Source organism: Lissotriton vulgaris, chromosome 2_1, assembly GCF_964263255.1.
Source record: "Lissotriton vulgaris chromosome 2_1, aLisVul1.2, whole genome shotgun sequence".
Taxonomy (NCBI): Eukaryota; Metazoa; Chordata; class Amphibia; order Caudata; family Salamandridae; genus Lissotriton; species Lissotriton vulgaris.
Window position 1 is genome coordinate 1,188,702,171 of NC_141687.1, and position 16,465 is coordinate 1,188,718,635.

Sequence of the window (16,465 nt, forward strand, 5' to 3'; positions counted from 1 at the left end):
TTAAATATCGTCCGAACGCCGCGAACAGTATCTGCGCGGTGTTCGGGTTGACAGGCAGACACGACAGGGCGAGCCCTTGGAACAGTAAGGAGATGGGTAAAAGGGGTGGACTCATGGGCAGAGAGTGACAACAGGGGCACTTTGACGGGACCCTTTGGTCCACTGCTATAATTGGCTTATTTGGACCGCTGATGAGTTACCGGGTGTGAGGCTGTACATGTTAACATGACCTCCCGCTTCACTCTCTTCTAGATTGTGTTCTTGGGAGACCCTCCTGCCGGACACCATTTTGGGTTTATGAAAATCATAAACTCGGTGAGTACTACAGAGGGACACACCTACCCGAGCCTATTATCACAAGTAATATGCTTATGAGAGGTTGGTGTGTGTGTGTGTGTGTGTGTGTGTGTGTGGCGGGGCACGGGGGTACAGAAAGTGGCAGTATTTTGCTTTTTAAAGTATCGTTACAATGGGTGAACGACTGGTCAATGCTTTAAATCCAGAGGGGACAGTGTCTAGGACCCGGGTCAAAAACAGAGCAGGGGCATTGACATTGCTATAATTTGGATATATTCTTTTAACACATTATCACCATCATGATTAATTAGATGCTGGAATTAGTTGGGGGTTTCGAAGAGAGTGATTGTGACTATTTTTATCACCTCTTTTTGCTCCTTTCCAGTGAGTGTTTTCCCGCAATATTGGGATCAGCCTCCACACGTGAATTAGAAGAGTACGGATCCAGAAGCCCTGCTCTGTTCTAGGGGTCCAGCAACCAAATTACGGGAGGGCCTAGAGTGGCGCTGATTGCGAAGAGTCCTGACGAAGACCGGGCTGACCTTTTGAGGCACAATCCTAACGGTCGAAACATGTTGACTTCAGCAGTGGTAGGAGGGAAGTCTTGAGGAACCTCACTTCCTCTACAAGACATTTCCCATCCTTCTCTTACTTTTACTTCTGATAGGGGTGCCAAGGAACGTCTAATAAAGCAACCCTTTTTTAGTTGGCACCCTTAATCAGTTTTAATCACTTCCCTTGAACTGCACTTTTTGTCGCACTATCAGTTTCAACCACAGGGTGTTTTTGCACAGCTTTTCACCACATTTTTGTTATGTGTCGTATGTGTTTAATTTATTCGGTTGTACGTCTTGTGGTGTGGAATTTAATATTTTTCCCCCTCCCTTATGCTCCGCCCTGAGTGTGGCTACACCAGGGCGTTTTGTAAGCAGGCCCGATGATGAAGCATGTCACATACTTCGGTATGTGAGTGAGGGCAGTTTTTCCAAACAGAGAAATTTGTCTGTTTTGTGTTAGTTGTGTACTCTATACACCGCCCTTTTGTGTGCACATTTGAGTTCATTTGGGGGCCTGGGGGTGGTAGAGTCTAAACACTAATGGCCCTCTCCCCTTCTTCATGTTGAGTAAAGGTACAACATGCCCACACTGTGCATTACCCGAGGCAGATATTACCCACATGTTTGCCTCATGTAATGTACTAACTGCTAGCGGAAATCTCTGTTTTTCTTTCTGACATATCCCAAATCAGGGTGAATAGTACAACTGAAGAGGTTATGTTGTGCACAACTAGCAGTGCTCGACCAAAACAGATACATGGGTTGATCTTTGTGGCAATGGCTGTCTTTCGTTTGTGTATAGCATCATCTTGGCTGGATCCGATGCCACCGTCATTTTTGCAATGGAGGGCTAGATTACTTGCGACATGTAGCCTCGAGGTGGCTATATATAGAAATAAAGGGCACAATGCACGAAGAAGGGGTATGAAAATGTGGGAACCTATGTTAAAATGGATCCAAGATCACTGACTGGATTCATTAATATTATGTGTTATAGCCTTATTGTATCTGTTCTCTTTTTTTTGTTTTTTCTCCTCTTTTTCTCTTTGTTTTAGAATTGATAAGATGACTAAGCTTCTAACATATGCCTTTTTCTTTTTTTTACTCTTTTTTAGTATCGTGACAAAATGAATGATAATGTGTTTTATACCAATGATTGTAACAGACTTGGGGTCCTGGTCTCAAGGGGGGAGGGTGTGTGTGGATAACGTGTAAATAAATAAAAAAATGTGAATAAAAACATTCAAAAAAAAAAAAAGATAAAGGTGCACTTTGGACTTACAGTGAAGAGGGCTGTTTTATATGCTGTGCATGAGGTGTCATCCTTTGCAGATGATATCTGAAGAACAAACAAGGTCTTTCTCACCTCCCAACTCCCCCCCCCCCATTTTGAGAAGTACTTTGAAAACCAAAGGAATTGATTCTAGAATGTTTGTCTCTGACCCAGGTCTCATTGAGGGCAAACATCAGATATCTGGGCCAACTGCAGATGTGAGACACCGCCGCCTTTCTTCTGAGCCCCTAATAGTAGAAACAACTTAAACGGCTTGTTGATCAGGCTTGTTTTCAGCTCATGGGTGGCACCTCTTAGGTTGGTGTGGTTAGGTTGATTTATCACATTGCTTGATGAATAGGCCTACTTTTTAGAGACCTTTGCATTGGACTGGTTATGACCGGTGGTGTATATTAGGGTCTACAGTTGGGATTCTGAAGCAGGTCCTATTTGTCTTTGAAGGAATTAGGAGGGAATAGGAAGCTCTGTTTGAGTTTGTTTTCGAAAGTACTAAGGTACAACTGACATGTTGTTGGCATGGGAAAGACGTGGTAGGCTGCAGTGCTTGCAGTCTAAAAAAAGCAAGTATGGGAAGTACACATGATGGGTCTCCCTTCTGCAAGAATCTTTTTTTGATTCTTCTGAGGTGGTCGAAGGAGCTCAGACTTAATAATGGTTTCATTATCTTAACTATTTAAGGCATGCTTCCTATGAAAGTTCATGACCACTCCGTTATCACGCTTATGGACCCTTGAGGGTTTTAGAGATGTCTTGTACACTAAAGGTTTATGTGAGAGTCTCACACGGCCCTTGAGAGGTGTAGTGAGGAACAGGGGATCCGTTTTGGTCAATTCTATTTGTACGCTGGCCAGGCTCTCTGCAGCTTTATTTTGAAGATGTTCACGAAGTGATCTCAGCATAATTTGTGAGCCTTATAAAAGCTTCTCCCCTGACAGAAATCTAAATTTAATATGTGCACTATCTCCAGTATTATCATAAGCATAATATTGTCACCATTGGAGCCCACCAAGGCATCTTCCCACTAATTTTAACACAATATCGGACGCCAAAAATACAAAATTGTCAGATGAAACTTGCTCTGCAACAACCCAGATACACACTTAAAACATTCAGCACAGACAAGAAGCATGCATTCTATAAGTGTATGAAAAGGAACTGTAGACAGGATTCCCAGGCTCTGCTACCAGAATTAACCCGGATGACGCAGCTCATATTTTAACAATCACAAAAAACAGCCTTAGTTTCAGCGGAAGTGGCTCATGCCAACTCTTGTCACTAGTGCAGACAGACCAACAAGATAAATCATGCACAGAGCCAGCATCATACATATCACCTGGAACTAGGACAACCGAAAATTTATACATCTTCATCACCAATATCAAACCAATGTCAAAGGCTTCACTTTTCACACATTCCAGGTTACCAAAACACAAATAACCTCCATGACCAGTTTATCCTCTACCTTAGATTTTGGTCACTTTGGCAGTCTTTACCTGTGTGGCCTGACCCTGCTGCTGCAGCTGCTGTAACTGCTGTGCTGTCAGGAAGCTTACAGGCTTGTGACCCGTGATAAGTTTTGTTCCAGCTGGCATTGTTGTAAGAATAATGTTTCTGCCAAGTCCGCTGAGACTGGGGGAGAGAAGAAGACCATTTTATAGGAAGAAATACATTTCAACACTTCCTCTGATCTGTTAGAGAGGAGGGACTTAACACGCATACCTAGTGGGATTCATGACAAGTGCTCAAATTGTGCAGGTGGTGGGCACCAGCACTCATTTGTAGTGACTGGGACTTATTTTTACACGCCAGACTTTGACTCACAGCAGAAAGAAAGTCAAAAAAGTGAGAAAGAAGGGTGGAGAGAGCGAGTAGAGAAAGACAGGAAAACAGTAACAAAGAAAGAAAGCAGGTTTTAAAAAAAAACATTGAAACGCGAGATAAAGCGACAGGAAGTGTAGTATGCACGTATGTGGTATTTCTATGGTACGATCCTAGCCAAGAGATAGCTGAGCACTGTGCAGTGTGGCAGATAAATACAACATGAGGAGAAATCAAAACTGGATCTCCTTGTTAATTTGCAACCATATGAGTGGGCTCATGAGAAAAAGATTAAGGCTTTTAAAAAAAACACAAAATTAAGCACCGTTTATAACCCCGCAACAACGCCATTAAAAAAGCTGTATCATCAATTCTAACTGATGACAGTAGCACCTTCATAGAGAAAATGCTAATATTGCTTTTGGGATGCCTTACTGAGCGATGTGACAGTAGATTGTATAGACTTGTGAGCACTTACCAACAATAGAACAGTTTTTTTTTTTTGAAAAACTTTATTGTCAAGAGGGCAGAGAAGTTATTCACATTGACACTTTCGATCACCAGTGTTACATTATCACATGCTACTGTCAAAGAGACGGATAAAACATATTACATTCTGGCACTCTGTAGTCATCTTCACACTATGGATATGGAAGAAGTAATAGCAACCATTTCGCACAGACTCTCACTCACTAACATACCATACCCTGTTTCAGTTCGTAATCCGCCCATTTATGATACAGCGATCAGTTCCCAGCAATTTCAACTAACAGAAAAAAATTACATCTATAAAACCCAACTAAAGTCATCACTTCAATAGAATGATGTACCCGTTCATAGGCAGTTGTCATCCATTGCACATGATCAGTACGGTGTCAAAGGTAATGTCATTTTCTCGCTCCACCTCATCACAAACCAGAGGTCTTTATGTAAGTCCGCCCTCCCTAATCTTCTTCCTCCTCTGAATCCAAGTCCTCGTCCTCTGGTAAGGGTTCACACGGTTCTCCCCTGTATTTGTTCCATGGCATCCATACCTTATTCCATTTACGGGGACAGGCCCGCAGCACGCATACCGCCCTTTCCTTCACCATTAGGAGGTCCATATTCCTAATCCATCCAGTCACCGTAGGCAATTCTGGAGCACCCCATTTTTGTGCAATGTCCCTCTTGGCCACTGTCACAGCCAATGTGGCCCACAATTGTCCATATCTGTTCAGGTCATTAGGGTCCCAAATGTTCAATAGGCACTTACGGGGTTCAGGCAGGATTGACATCTCAAGGGCTTGGGAGACTGTGCGCATAATTTGTCTCCATACGTCTTGGATCAATGGGCAATCCCATAGTGTGTGGAGTAGAGTTCCCTCCTCCCCGCATCCTCTTAGACAGAAGGGGTGTGGCGCCCTCTGTATCCTGTGTAGAAGTGTTCTGGTGTAATAAGTGCGGTGTAGAATCTTGAGCTGCACTAACCTGAACCTAGCTGAAATGCCCACTTCTCTTGGTGACGCAAGCGCCTCGTTCCATTCTGTGTCGTCCATGTCGCCTAGTTCCCCAACCCATCTCTCTCTAAGTTTCCGCGTGGGGTCTGACAGGTTGTTAACCAGTTTTTTGTATGTGAGAGAGGTTGCCTTTTGTTCCATAAAGTCCGTCAGTAACCTGTCCTCTAGTGGTGATGATTCCGGTAGTGTGGTGTCAGGTGGAATTGCGTGTAGCAGTGCATGCCGGATTTGCACATACCTGAATGTTTCAGTGGGGCCCAGACCATATTGCTGCTGGAGCTGTGAGAATGCAACCACCGAGCCCTTGTCCCAAAGGTCTCCTACCACGGAAATCCCTATGTGGTCCCATTGTGCGAAACCCTTACTGGACCTTAAGTTTCCTAGTGTTTTCGTGTCCCATAACGGCGTCATCCTGGTGATTTTCCCCTTCCAACCCAGTCGAGATTGTGCTGTATGCCATAAGGTCGCCGTATGTAACGTCGGTCCAAGCAATTTCCGAACCTGTGAGAAATTGTATAACACTGAGAGCATGCCGTCCGTCCCCAACTGCGACCAATCCGCCTTGTATGCGGGGTCTTCCCGCAGGACGTGGATCCAGTGATTAATTATCTTAAGTTGGGACGCCCAATAATACAATTGAAGATTGGGTAGCGCAATCCCTCCTTCATACCAGCTTTTCACTAATTTGTCATGTGCTATACGGGCTGGGCCGTTGCTCCAGAGCAGACACCAGTGCAGCGACTTGTTGGAAGTAGCGTGGAGCCACCATATAAGGGGTATTTTCTAACACATAGAGAAATCTGGGGAGAGCCATCATTTTATATAACGCGGCTCGCCCAAGGAGGGTTAGTGGCAGGGTAGCCCAGTACTTAACGTCCGCACGTAGACGTGCCAGAGGTGGCACCAAGTTTGCGGTATAAAAGTCCGCCGCATTAGTGGTGATGAAAATACCCAGGTATTTAAATGAGCCGGTCGCTAACTGCAGGGGGCAGTCATCCCGCAACAACGGCTCCGGGCCTTTAAGTACAAATATTATAGATTTGGACCAATTCAGGGTGTAACCTGACGCTTTCCCGTGCTCGTCGCACAGAGTCAATAGGGCAGGAATACCCTCATTGGGATTAGTCATGTAGATCAGCATATCGTCTGCATACAGGGAGACTTTATCCTCCCACCCTTCCTCCCAGGTGATGCCCCGAAACAGTGGTGTTGCTCTGAGCAGGATAGCCAGTGGCTCCAGCACCAGCGCGAAGAGTAGGGGCGATAGCGGGCACCCTTGTCTAGTCCCGCGTCCTAGTGGGAACGTCGGTGAAATGTGACCATTCGCTACCACCTGTGCCATCGGTGACTTGTACAGTAACCGTACCCATGCAATATATTTCGGGCCGAAGCCCATACGAGCAAGGACCGCAAATAGATACTCCCACTCCACCAGATCGAAAGCCATTTTGGCGTCTAGGCATAAGATGACAGTCTGTTCTGAAAGGAGATGCGCTCGTGCCAGCACCCCATGGACCCTCCGCAGATTCAGTGCCGTGCTTCTGTGTGGCATGAAACCTGACTGGTCGGGGTGTATTAGGGTGTGTAGGTGCTTGGTCAGGCGACTAGCCAGGAGTTTCGCCAGGATCTTTGCTTCCACGTTGAGCAAGGAGATGGGTCGGTACGAGGCGCATACAGTCGGCGGCTTGGCTGGCTTAGGAATGGCCACTATTGTGGCCGTGCGCTGGTCCAGAGGGAGTTCTGCCCTATCCACACTCTCAACATACATATTCAGCAGGGGTTTGCTCAACAGGGGAGCTGACGCCTTGTACCATTCTACGGGTATCCCGTTAGGTCCTAGCGCCTTGCCGGATTGCAACGACTGTATTGCCAATTGGATTTCGTTTTCTGTCAAGTCAGTGTCTAGTTCCTGTTGCGCTTCCTGTGAAAGCGCGGGGACAGTAATGTGGTCGAGCGATGCTATCGCCTCCCGTTCCGTGACGGCCCGAACCGGTGTGTATATCTCCTGATAGTGGCGCGCTAGGGTGCGTACTATTTGTTCAGGGTGTGTCTGCAGCTGGCCATCCTGTGTGTAGAGTCTCTGTATACCTCTGTTGCTACCACCCCGCTTGTCCAACCAGGCCAGCATCCTCCCGGCCTTATCGCCCACGTCATATATCCTGTGTGCGGTGCTTGCCAAGTGTCCCTTAGTAATCGTCGTGAGATGAGCCAGGTGTTGTTGTTGTCTGAGGTGCAGCGTATGTGTGGTGTCAGGGGTGGGGTCCGACATGTGGGCGGTGTTCGCGGTGTGGAGTGCCAACTCTAATTGAGCGAGTTCACTTCTGGAGTCTCGTTTGTGTCCCGTGATTGCCGCTATGGCTGCGCCGCGCAGGACTGTTTTGTACGCCTCCCAGAGTATCGAGGGCGAGGAAACTGTTCCTATATTTTCTGTAAAATAGTGCGATGTGGCCAATTTGAGTTTCTTCCTGATACCAGGGATTGTTAAATAGTTGGGGTATATCGGATAGAGTCTGGCGCGCTTCCTCTCTTTAGCAGTAATGTGGAGGGACACTGGGGAGTGATCAGATATGCATCTGCGTAGGATCTCTAGTTTGTCTACTGATCCCAGTCCCACCCCCAAAAAGAAAAGGTAATCAATACGTGAGAGACTGTTGTGTGTAGAGGAGTAGTGCGTGTATTGAGTCGCTGTGGGGTTCAATTGACGCCAAACATCTGTGAGGCCTAGCGCGGTCAGAAAACCAGGAAGCGTGGCAGTCCCTCTCTGGCGTTCCCGTACGGGAAAGGTGTCTAGCAAGGGGTCTGTTATAGCATTAAAGTCCCCCCCAATGATCATGTCACCCTCTGGGAGGTCAATGAGAAATTGTCCAAGCGCCGGCAGTGCTGTAGAGTGCAGCGCCGGGGGGATGTACACAGATACCACGCTGAGGGGTCTCCCCTCCCACTGGCCATACAGCGCCGCAAAACGACCCTGATCGTCCGTCCTGAGGCTTTCAACCATAAAAGATGAGTTCTTTTTAAGGAGTATCCCAGTGCCCCTGGACCCTGTAGTGAATTCCGCGTGCACCGCCATGGCATATCCACGTCTGTCGAGTGCTTTGCATGTAGACCCAGCCAGGTGCGTTTCTTGCAGCATCACTAAATCAGGCCCGTGGCGTTTGATGGTTTGGAGGACCAATCCCCTTTTAATTTTGTCCCCTAGGCCTCTTACGTTCCATGTGAGCAGTTTTAAGGGGGGCACCACCGTCATCGGAGGGCCGCCCTCAGCGGGTGTATCTCGATCCTGTTGGGCCATCTGGGTTTATGACCAGTGTTACTGATGTGTGGAAGTGGAGTGTAACACATATGCAATGACTTGTGCTAGGGTACCTGGAGTGTACGGCCTGTAGTAGGACCGTGCTCCACACGGAAGTGGTGATGACTGAGAACAATAACCATAACATTACAACTTCCCCCCCCCCCCACCCCCTCCCTGCTCCCCTGCACCACGGGCGAATTCCCGCCCGCATCCCCAACTTGGCAGAGTGCTTAATCCCATCCCCGTCCATTATACTTGCTCGTCGGGTTGGTGAGACCCCTACAGGCACCGGCCAATGCCCGCCCTACTCAGCTTCATCAGCGTCAAGTTCCCAAGGGCTGCAAACGTGTTGTCCCTCATGCAGCCTACTCAAATTAGCCCCTGACAGGTTGTCCAGAGTCAAGTGGGTCCCTTTCAAGATCCGATTCCAGTCCCGTGGCGCCCTCCTCGTTCGCGGGGCTGCTGAACGGGCGATCCGCCGGCCTTCCGCTGCGCTGGTTCTGTCGGTCCCTGTGCGGGCGCTGGGGCTGGCCCACCTGTCTCCATCCGTCAAGCCATTCTCTTGCCACCTCCGGCGTGTCAAAGAACCACGTTTTTCCTTTGGCCACAATTCGCAATTTGGCGGGGAAAAGCATCGAGTATGGCAGGCCTTTGTCTCGCAGCGTCTTCTTCACGTCCGTGAATGATTTCCTGCGCCTAGCCACCTCTGCTGTGTAGTCTGGAAAGAAGGCCAAAGTTGAGTTCTGAATTTTTACAGGTGGGGAGACCCTCGCCGCTTGTAGGATGGCGTCCCTGTCTCTAAAATTGAATAGTCTAGCCAGTACAGGCCGTGGAGCGGCGCCTGGCTTGGCCGCCCCACCAGGAACTCGGTGCGCCCTTTCAACAGAGAAGAAGTGAGATAGGCCTTTAGATTTCAGCTGGGTTTTGATGAGGTCCTCGACGTACAAGTCCATTGCAGCTTTACCTTCCGATTCCGGCAGGCCTAGGATGCGGACGTTATTCCTCCGGGAGCGTCCTTCCTGATCGTCGAGCTTCTCCTGCAACTGCTTAGTGACTCTTTCCATGCGCTCCATTGCTACTTGCAGGTCTGAGGTGTCCTCAATGAGCGATTTCGTAACTACCTCCACTTGAGACACTCTTTCCGACATTTTCTTGAAGTCCGCCCGAAGCAGAGTAACCTCGGAAGAGATGGAACCCACCGTCGTCCGGACCTCGGTGAGGGTTTTCATAACGTCTTCTAAGGTCACCTTTTGAGTGCCGCCCGTTTCTGGAGCTGCGCCTGCAGAGTGGCGGCCGCCATTCTGGGATTGTCCATGCTGGCTGTACGCAAATTTGTCGAGCTTCGCCTGTGTCGACGTACTCCTCGTACCCTTGCCCGCCATGGCGTTGCACTGGTGAAGGAAGTATTTGCACTCGGCGGCTATTCCAGCACTTGGCTTCTATGAGCTGCGTGATCCCCCCGGGCGCCAGGCAGTCAATTGGGTGTCTCACTGGTTCCAAGGGGTTCCGCGTACCCCCCACAGGGCCCAGGCGCGTTGCAGCCGGCGGCCGTGACGACCAGCACGCCGGCCTCCGAGTCGTTCTTGTGCGGCCTACTGCGCGGCCACTCCCGTCCTCCGCACTCACTGTAGCGCTGCTCGCCGCGGTGCTTCGGTGTGTCTTCAGTGAGCCCCTGTCAGGGGGCACCCTTCGTATTGCGCCAGATCTCCGCCGTGTATCAGCGCAGCAGCGCCAAGGCGGGACTGTTCGATCAAGCAGGACGCCACACGATGAGTCGGGCACCACTATGGACGCTCCCACACGATGCTGTCCCTTCGCCAGGATACTGGGGCTCAGACCCGTCCCTTCGTCAATTTGGGGTGAGACTCGGATCGGCAGCAGTGCGGGAAGACGGCAGGGCCCTTGATGCAGATTGTCTTACCCTGTAGCATGAACGGCGCTTCTGGTCGCCCGCTCCGTCCAATATGGCGCCGCCTGGGACCCAGGGAGACCCTCGCCCCCGCTGGTATTTGCGCTGTTTCTAGATGGTGCTTGCAGCCAGTCCTGGACTCGACAGTTCCCCCGGCCCACACAGGGGTAGACGCTGGATAGGTGGTGCGTATGAGCACCCCTCGTGGTAGAGTTCAGCAGTGGCCGGCCGGCGTCACTGCGCCCGGGCCGAGGAGGATGGACTTCCGCCCGGGTCCGCCAGCCACTCCAGGTCGGTGCGGCCAGGCAGGTACAGGCCCCAGCACGTCGCTGCAGAATGGAGCAGTTCCCGGCGTCCGATCACCACCGGGGTCGGATCAATCAGCGCCGCTCGGGTCCCCGAGCCGATGTCGCTCCTTCGAGCGGGCGAAAAGTCGGATTAGTGTACGGATTTTTAGTGCGGGCCGTTATGCCTGGAGGAGCTCCCGCTTCAAGCTGCCGCCATGCTCGGCAGTTGGCCACGCCCCCCAATAGAACAGATTTTGAATACAAAACATACATGTGATATTGGTGTACGAGTTACTTACCTTCGGTAATGATGTATCTGGTAGAAACGTTGTCTAGCCGCAGATTCCTTGACTTAGAATATCCCCAGGCGTCAGACTGGATCTGGAATTTTTTTTGCAGCAGCACTTCTGCGCGCCGGAGGACGGCGCTACACGACCCCGTCCTGACGTCGTCCACGTATGTAATGTCAGCAAGGTTATAGGAGTCCCTCCCGGCACGCTGACGTCAGTTTTCTTCAGAGAAACTTTTCCGCGGCACAACGTGGAGCCACCAAGAAAAACTGTGAAAGTATGGAAACAGTGTGCGAAGGATGAAAATTCCATGAAATAAAGAAGGCGGATGGTGCAAAACACCATCGTAAAAGACAGTATCAGACACTGTCTACAAACAAGCGAAAAGCAAAAGTGAAATAAGGCTGTGAGCAAGAACCCTGCAAAGCGAAGAGTAGACCTTTCCTAAAGTGCGAGCAACAAAGAAAGAATACCTCAACAGACAAAAATAGACTGTTATTACCATGTAGAACTGTGCCGTCCAAAAAGGGTGGAACACAGAAGAACAGCAATTTAATGCAAGATGGAATGACAAGACCAGCACTTCCCTTATAATAATGAAAGCCTGTAACAGAGCTGAACAGGTCTTCAAAGAAGATGAATATATAGGAGACTAAAGCCCCTAGTAAATGGAGAAGGCGAGAGGGAGGGAAGGCAGCAGGAGAAGAAGAAGAAGAATTTCCTGATGACAGTGAATGAAAGGCACCATCTTTACAAGAAGAAGCCCCTTGGAGGGAGTCAGCCGCATATGATAATTCCCAAAGGGGAGCAACTATGTGAGCACCCTTGAAAGAAAAACAAATGGCAACTGAAAAACAAATGACAACTGAAAGGAGGCAAGTGGAGAAGCTAACCTGGCAAGGTCTGGCAGAACGGGGAGGATGGGGGGGGGGCATTAAGGAATCTGCGCTAGACAATGCCTCTACCAGATACATCGTTACTGAAGGTAAGTAACTCGTACATCGGATAGAGCCATCTAGTCGCAGTTTCCTTAACTTAAACTAGATCCCACAGCCATACCCCAAGGGGGAGGTGGGTCTGCGACAGAACAACAGAAAGTGCCCGATGCACTGAGCCGAAAACAAAGTGACAGACTATGGGAAAAGCTGTGACGGAACAGCCTACACAGTAACCCAAATTGCTTGTGAAGAGCAAAATAAAACGGGAAGCAAAGCATCTAAAAAACAGACAGAATGGCGAGACACCATACCTGTATGAATATGGGATGTATAACGGAACAAGTTATATCCCGGACCAAAAGAGGAAAAGATAGAGAGAGTCCAGAAAGACAGGAGGAAGAAGGACCACTCTCAGCTGATTTATTGCATTATGTGGACACCAACCAAAGGTTGAGGACAACATGAGCAGATGTAACCAGAGCCTGCCAGGCTAGCCCATGGAACGGAGGCCGGAGAGGCCACATCCAAGAACCGATGGGCAAGAGGCAGGAACTGAGCAACATAGGAGAAGAACAGGCAGGAGCAAGAAACATGCCAAGTGCACACCGAGCCACCCAAGGGGGCGACAGGGGCGAACAGTATCAACCTGAAGCCTGCCGATGTGGCCACAACTGAAACATGCACAAAGCACCCAGCCAGCAGGACAACAGGGTGGCGTAGCTAGAATGAACATAGAATGGCCCAAGTAGGCAGCTTGAAGGCTAAGGTGAGAACTAACCGACGAATATAGAAATGCAAGGCACAACACCTGGGACGACCGGCATCAGAGGAGCCGTCCCACATGCATAACGGATACAGAATAGGGTCATATCCAAATGAAAGGGACACCACCGAAGGGAGTGGCAAGAGAGGCACATAGTGCCAAAAGGAGCTGTGAAGGGTAAACATCACTTACAACGCAAGCATTACAACGCACTACCATTACATCGCAACCATTACAACGCAAACCATTACAACGCATTGCGCTGGGGGGCGCTCTAGGATAGGGAATATATTTAATTTACTATCCAACACCTTCCCTACTATCCACGGGGACTTGAGTTGGAATAGTAAATTAAATAATTCACTATCCAGCGCCTAAAAGCACTATGCGTTGTAATGGTATGCGATGTAAAAACCGCGTTGTAACAGGCTAAGAGTACTAGACCACATCCTCCGAGAGAGGCACATCGTCCAGCACATGAGCACCAAGAAAGGAGCAGCGTGCAGCTGGAGTACCACCCCGGGGAGTGGGACGCTAAAGGAACCCTAATTGTGGAGGATGCATGAAAAAGCACCTAAAAGCATTTAACCCCACTGAACATAAACACTGTCTCTTTAGAACAAGTGCGAGACCGAGAACAGCATTGACAATGCCCTTAAAACATGCAGACAGAGGACCAGACTTCGCAGTAGCAAAGACATTTGGAGATGAAGAAAAAAGGGGTATCCATAGGCAAGCCATAGATATAGACATATATTATAATAATAATAATTATAAGTTATATATATATATATATATATATATATATATATATATATATTCACTGAAAAAACATAGGTTTTACACACGTTATAGTTAGGAATTAGCAATTTAAAAAACCTTGCAAATTCACTGAAAAAAACCATAGGTTTCAGCCACGCTATAGTTAGGAATTAGCCTTTAAAAAACCTTAGAAATTCACTGAAAAACCATAGGTTTCACACATGTTATAGTTAGCTGGACATTTCACTCGTACAAAACCATTGAAATTCCCCCGTTATAGTTAGTTCAGCTAACTATAACTCGCGCGCCCGCAATGCACTGCTGATGACGTCACATATCACATCACTCATGACATGGTCAGTGACATCACTCATGACATCACTGATGACATCTCAAATGACATCACTAATGACATCATCCAGTGAATGTATGTCTTTCTGAAAAATAAATATTTTTTTATATGTATATCTAAAGGTTGATGGAAGAATAAATGGGAAAATTAGTGTCTAAATGGATGATTTTTTTTGTAAAATTGTTTGTATAACTGACTCATTAAGTATCTTAGTGAATACATGTATTAGCGAGTAATGTTTAAATATGTAAATATCTGTATCAGTGTCTCACTTTGTGTATAAGTGGTTGCATGGGTTGGTGAGTAGCTACATGAGTGTCTATAAGGGTTATTAGTTGGTTTTTTGAGTATCAGTATGAGTGTCTGTATGGTTTGGTGGGGGTATTACTTAGCGCATACATGCATGAATGACTGACTCACTGTATGTGTTTTGAAGACAGCATGTGTGCAGGACAGTATGGGTGGATGAGTGTGTGTATGGGTGTGTTGGTGAGTGAATGACTGTCTCAATAGTATCTTTATGAGTAACTACATATGTTTTAAACTAATATATGTGAGTATTGATGTATATAAGTGAGTGTATGTTAGAGTGTGAGAGATTGGAAGAGTTCCTGTATAAATAAGTATGTGTTTCTATAAGTGATTGTTTAAGAGAGCAAGTATGTGTACGTTTTTGTAAAAGTAAGTGTAGTGCTGTGTTTATAGCTGTATATGCAAGTAAATGTATGTTTGATAGTTTATTTCCATGTGTGAGTATCTCTATGGATGAGTATCGGTGTGTAACAGGATGTATAGGTGTATGAGTACATGTGATGAGTGAGTGCATGTATGAGTGACTATATAGAACTGTTGGTGAATGAATGGATGTGTATGTATATTTTGTAATTATTGAATAGGTTGTTGCAACTGGTATTGGTATCTCCATTGTTTTGCAAATTTTAGTTTCTATTTTTCAAAGTGTTTTTTTGAAAGGTTATATTACAGTGAGAGGAGGTCTGACACTCTTTCACAAGGATGATGTCATGAGTGATGTCATTTGAGATGTCATCAGTGATGTAATGAGTGATGTCACTGACCATGTCATGAGTGATGTAATATGCGACATCATCAGCAGTGCATTGCGGGCGCGCAAGTTATAGTTAGCTGAACTAACTATAACGGGGAAATTTCAATGGTTTTGTATGAGTGAAATGTCCAGCTAACTATAACGTGTTAAACCTATGGTTTTTTCAGTGAATTTGCTAATTCCTAACTGTAACGTGGCTGAAACCTAAGGTTTTTTCAGTGAATTTGCAAGGTTTTTTAAATGCTAATTCCTAACTATAACGTGTGTAAAACCTATGATTTTTTCAGTGAATTTCAAAGGTTTTGTAAATTATAGTTATTATATGTATTAATTATTATATTTTTTCTTTTTATACTAATTTCTTACATTTTTAATATAAGTATTTATATTTATTTTATTTTTTAAATTAGATTTCATATTCTTAATGTAAAATAATAAAACTAAATAGATTTTTTTTTCTTCAAGTATATTAAAATTGAATTCTATATAATTCCTGTATCATTGTTTTTTTTTGGTAATCATACCGTACACGTACGCTAACGGAATTACACCAAATTTGGCAGAGAGGTAGAGTTCGGTTCGCAGATTGTGATTTTTGCTAAATGGTGTAAATCTGTTCAGTAGTTCATGAGAAAACCCCTATAGATAATGCATGTAGTCTTCTATGCACCGGCAAACTTGTCTTTTATACCTTCAATTCCCCAATGTGTATCCTTACACTTCCAGTAAACACTATCACACTTCTGTTTCAGTATTGTAGTGACCATACAGCACTATGTGCTTATCTATACACTATTCTAAAATAATTAATCACGACATTAAAACACTAATCAGCAGATGTACAATAAGTGGTACATCCCCAGAGATATGACAGTTATTGTGTACTGTGATATCACCTCCTTCTGGCGCAGGACTTTATAATGTGATGCACCTTCCACACACCATGGCACATCTTTTGCACTACTAGTGCATCACAAAAGTGACTCAACGGCTGTGTTAAAAGAGGCACAAGGGGGTTGTAAATCCACCCGTAACACATAGAAATTCATCCAGGCAGTTTCACCAGCAGTGCAAATTGAAGCATAGACTTGTAACATATATATGTGCAAATGTTACATTCAAGTGCTTCGGAGGTACTACAGTATACTATAGGTAAACTGCTTATAGATTTATGCTGTAGCAGTTCCTTATAGTTCTGCACTTTCACATTCCCCATACACTAGTAATGTATTCATCCATTCATTAATGAACTACACATTCATTCTGAGAAACTTTTATACAGTAACATAGAAATATAGTTCTTTCTTTGACCAGTGAAGGTAGTTCTCTAAATAACAGTCT

The 16,465-nt window shown here is 46.4% G+C and overlaps 1 protein-coding gene across 4 annotated transcripts in view; it reads right to left on the reverse strand.

Moving 5' to 3' along the window:
• The window catches only part of NFRKB (nuclear factor related to kappaB binding protein), a 988,461-nt gene that overhangs the window by 78,120 nt on the left and 893,876 nt on the right, over window positions 1–16,465 (reverse strand). For all 4 annotated transcript variants that reach the window (XM_086956902.1, XM_086956901.1, XM_086956903.1 and 1 more), the window contains one exon: window positions 3,642–3,777. In XM_086956902.1, the coding sequence (XP_086813028.1) occupies window positions 3,642–3,777 (136 nt within the window). The remainder of the gene's footprint in view (window positions 1–3,641; window positions 3,778–16,465) is intronic.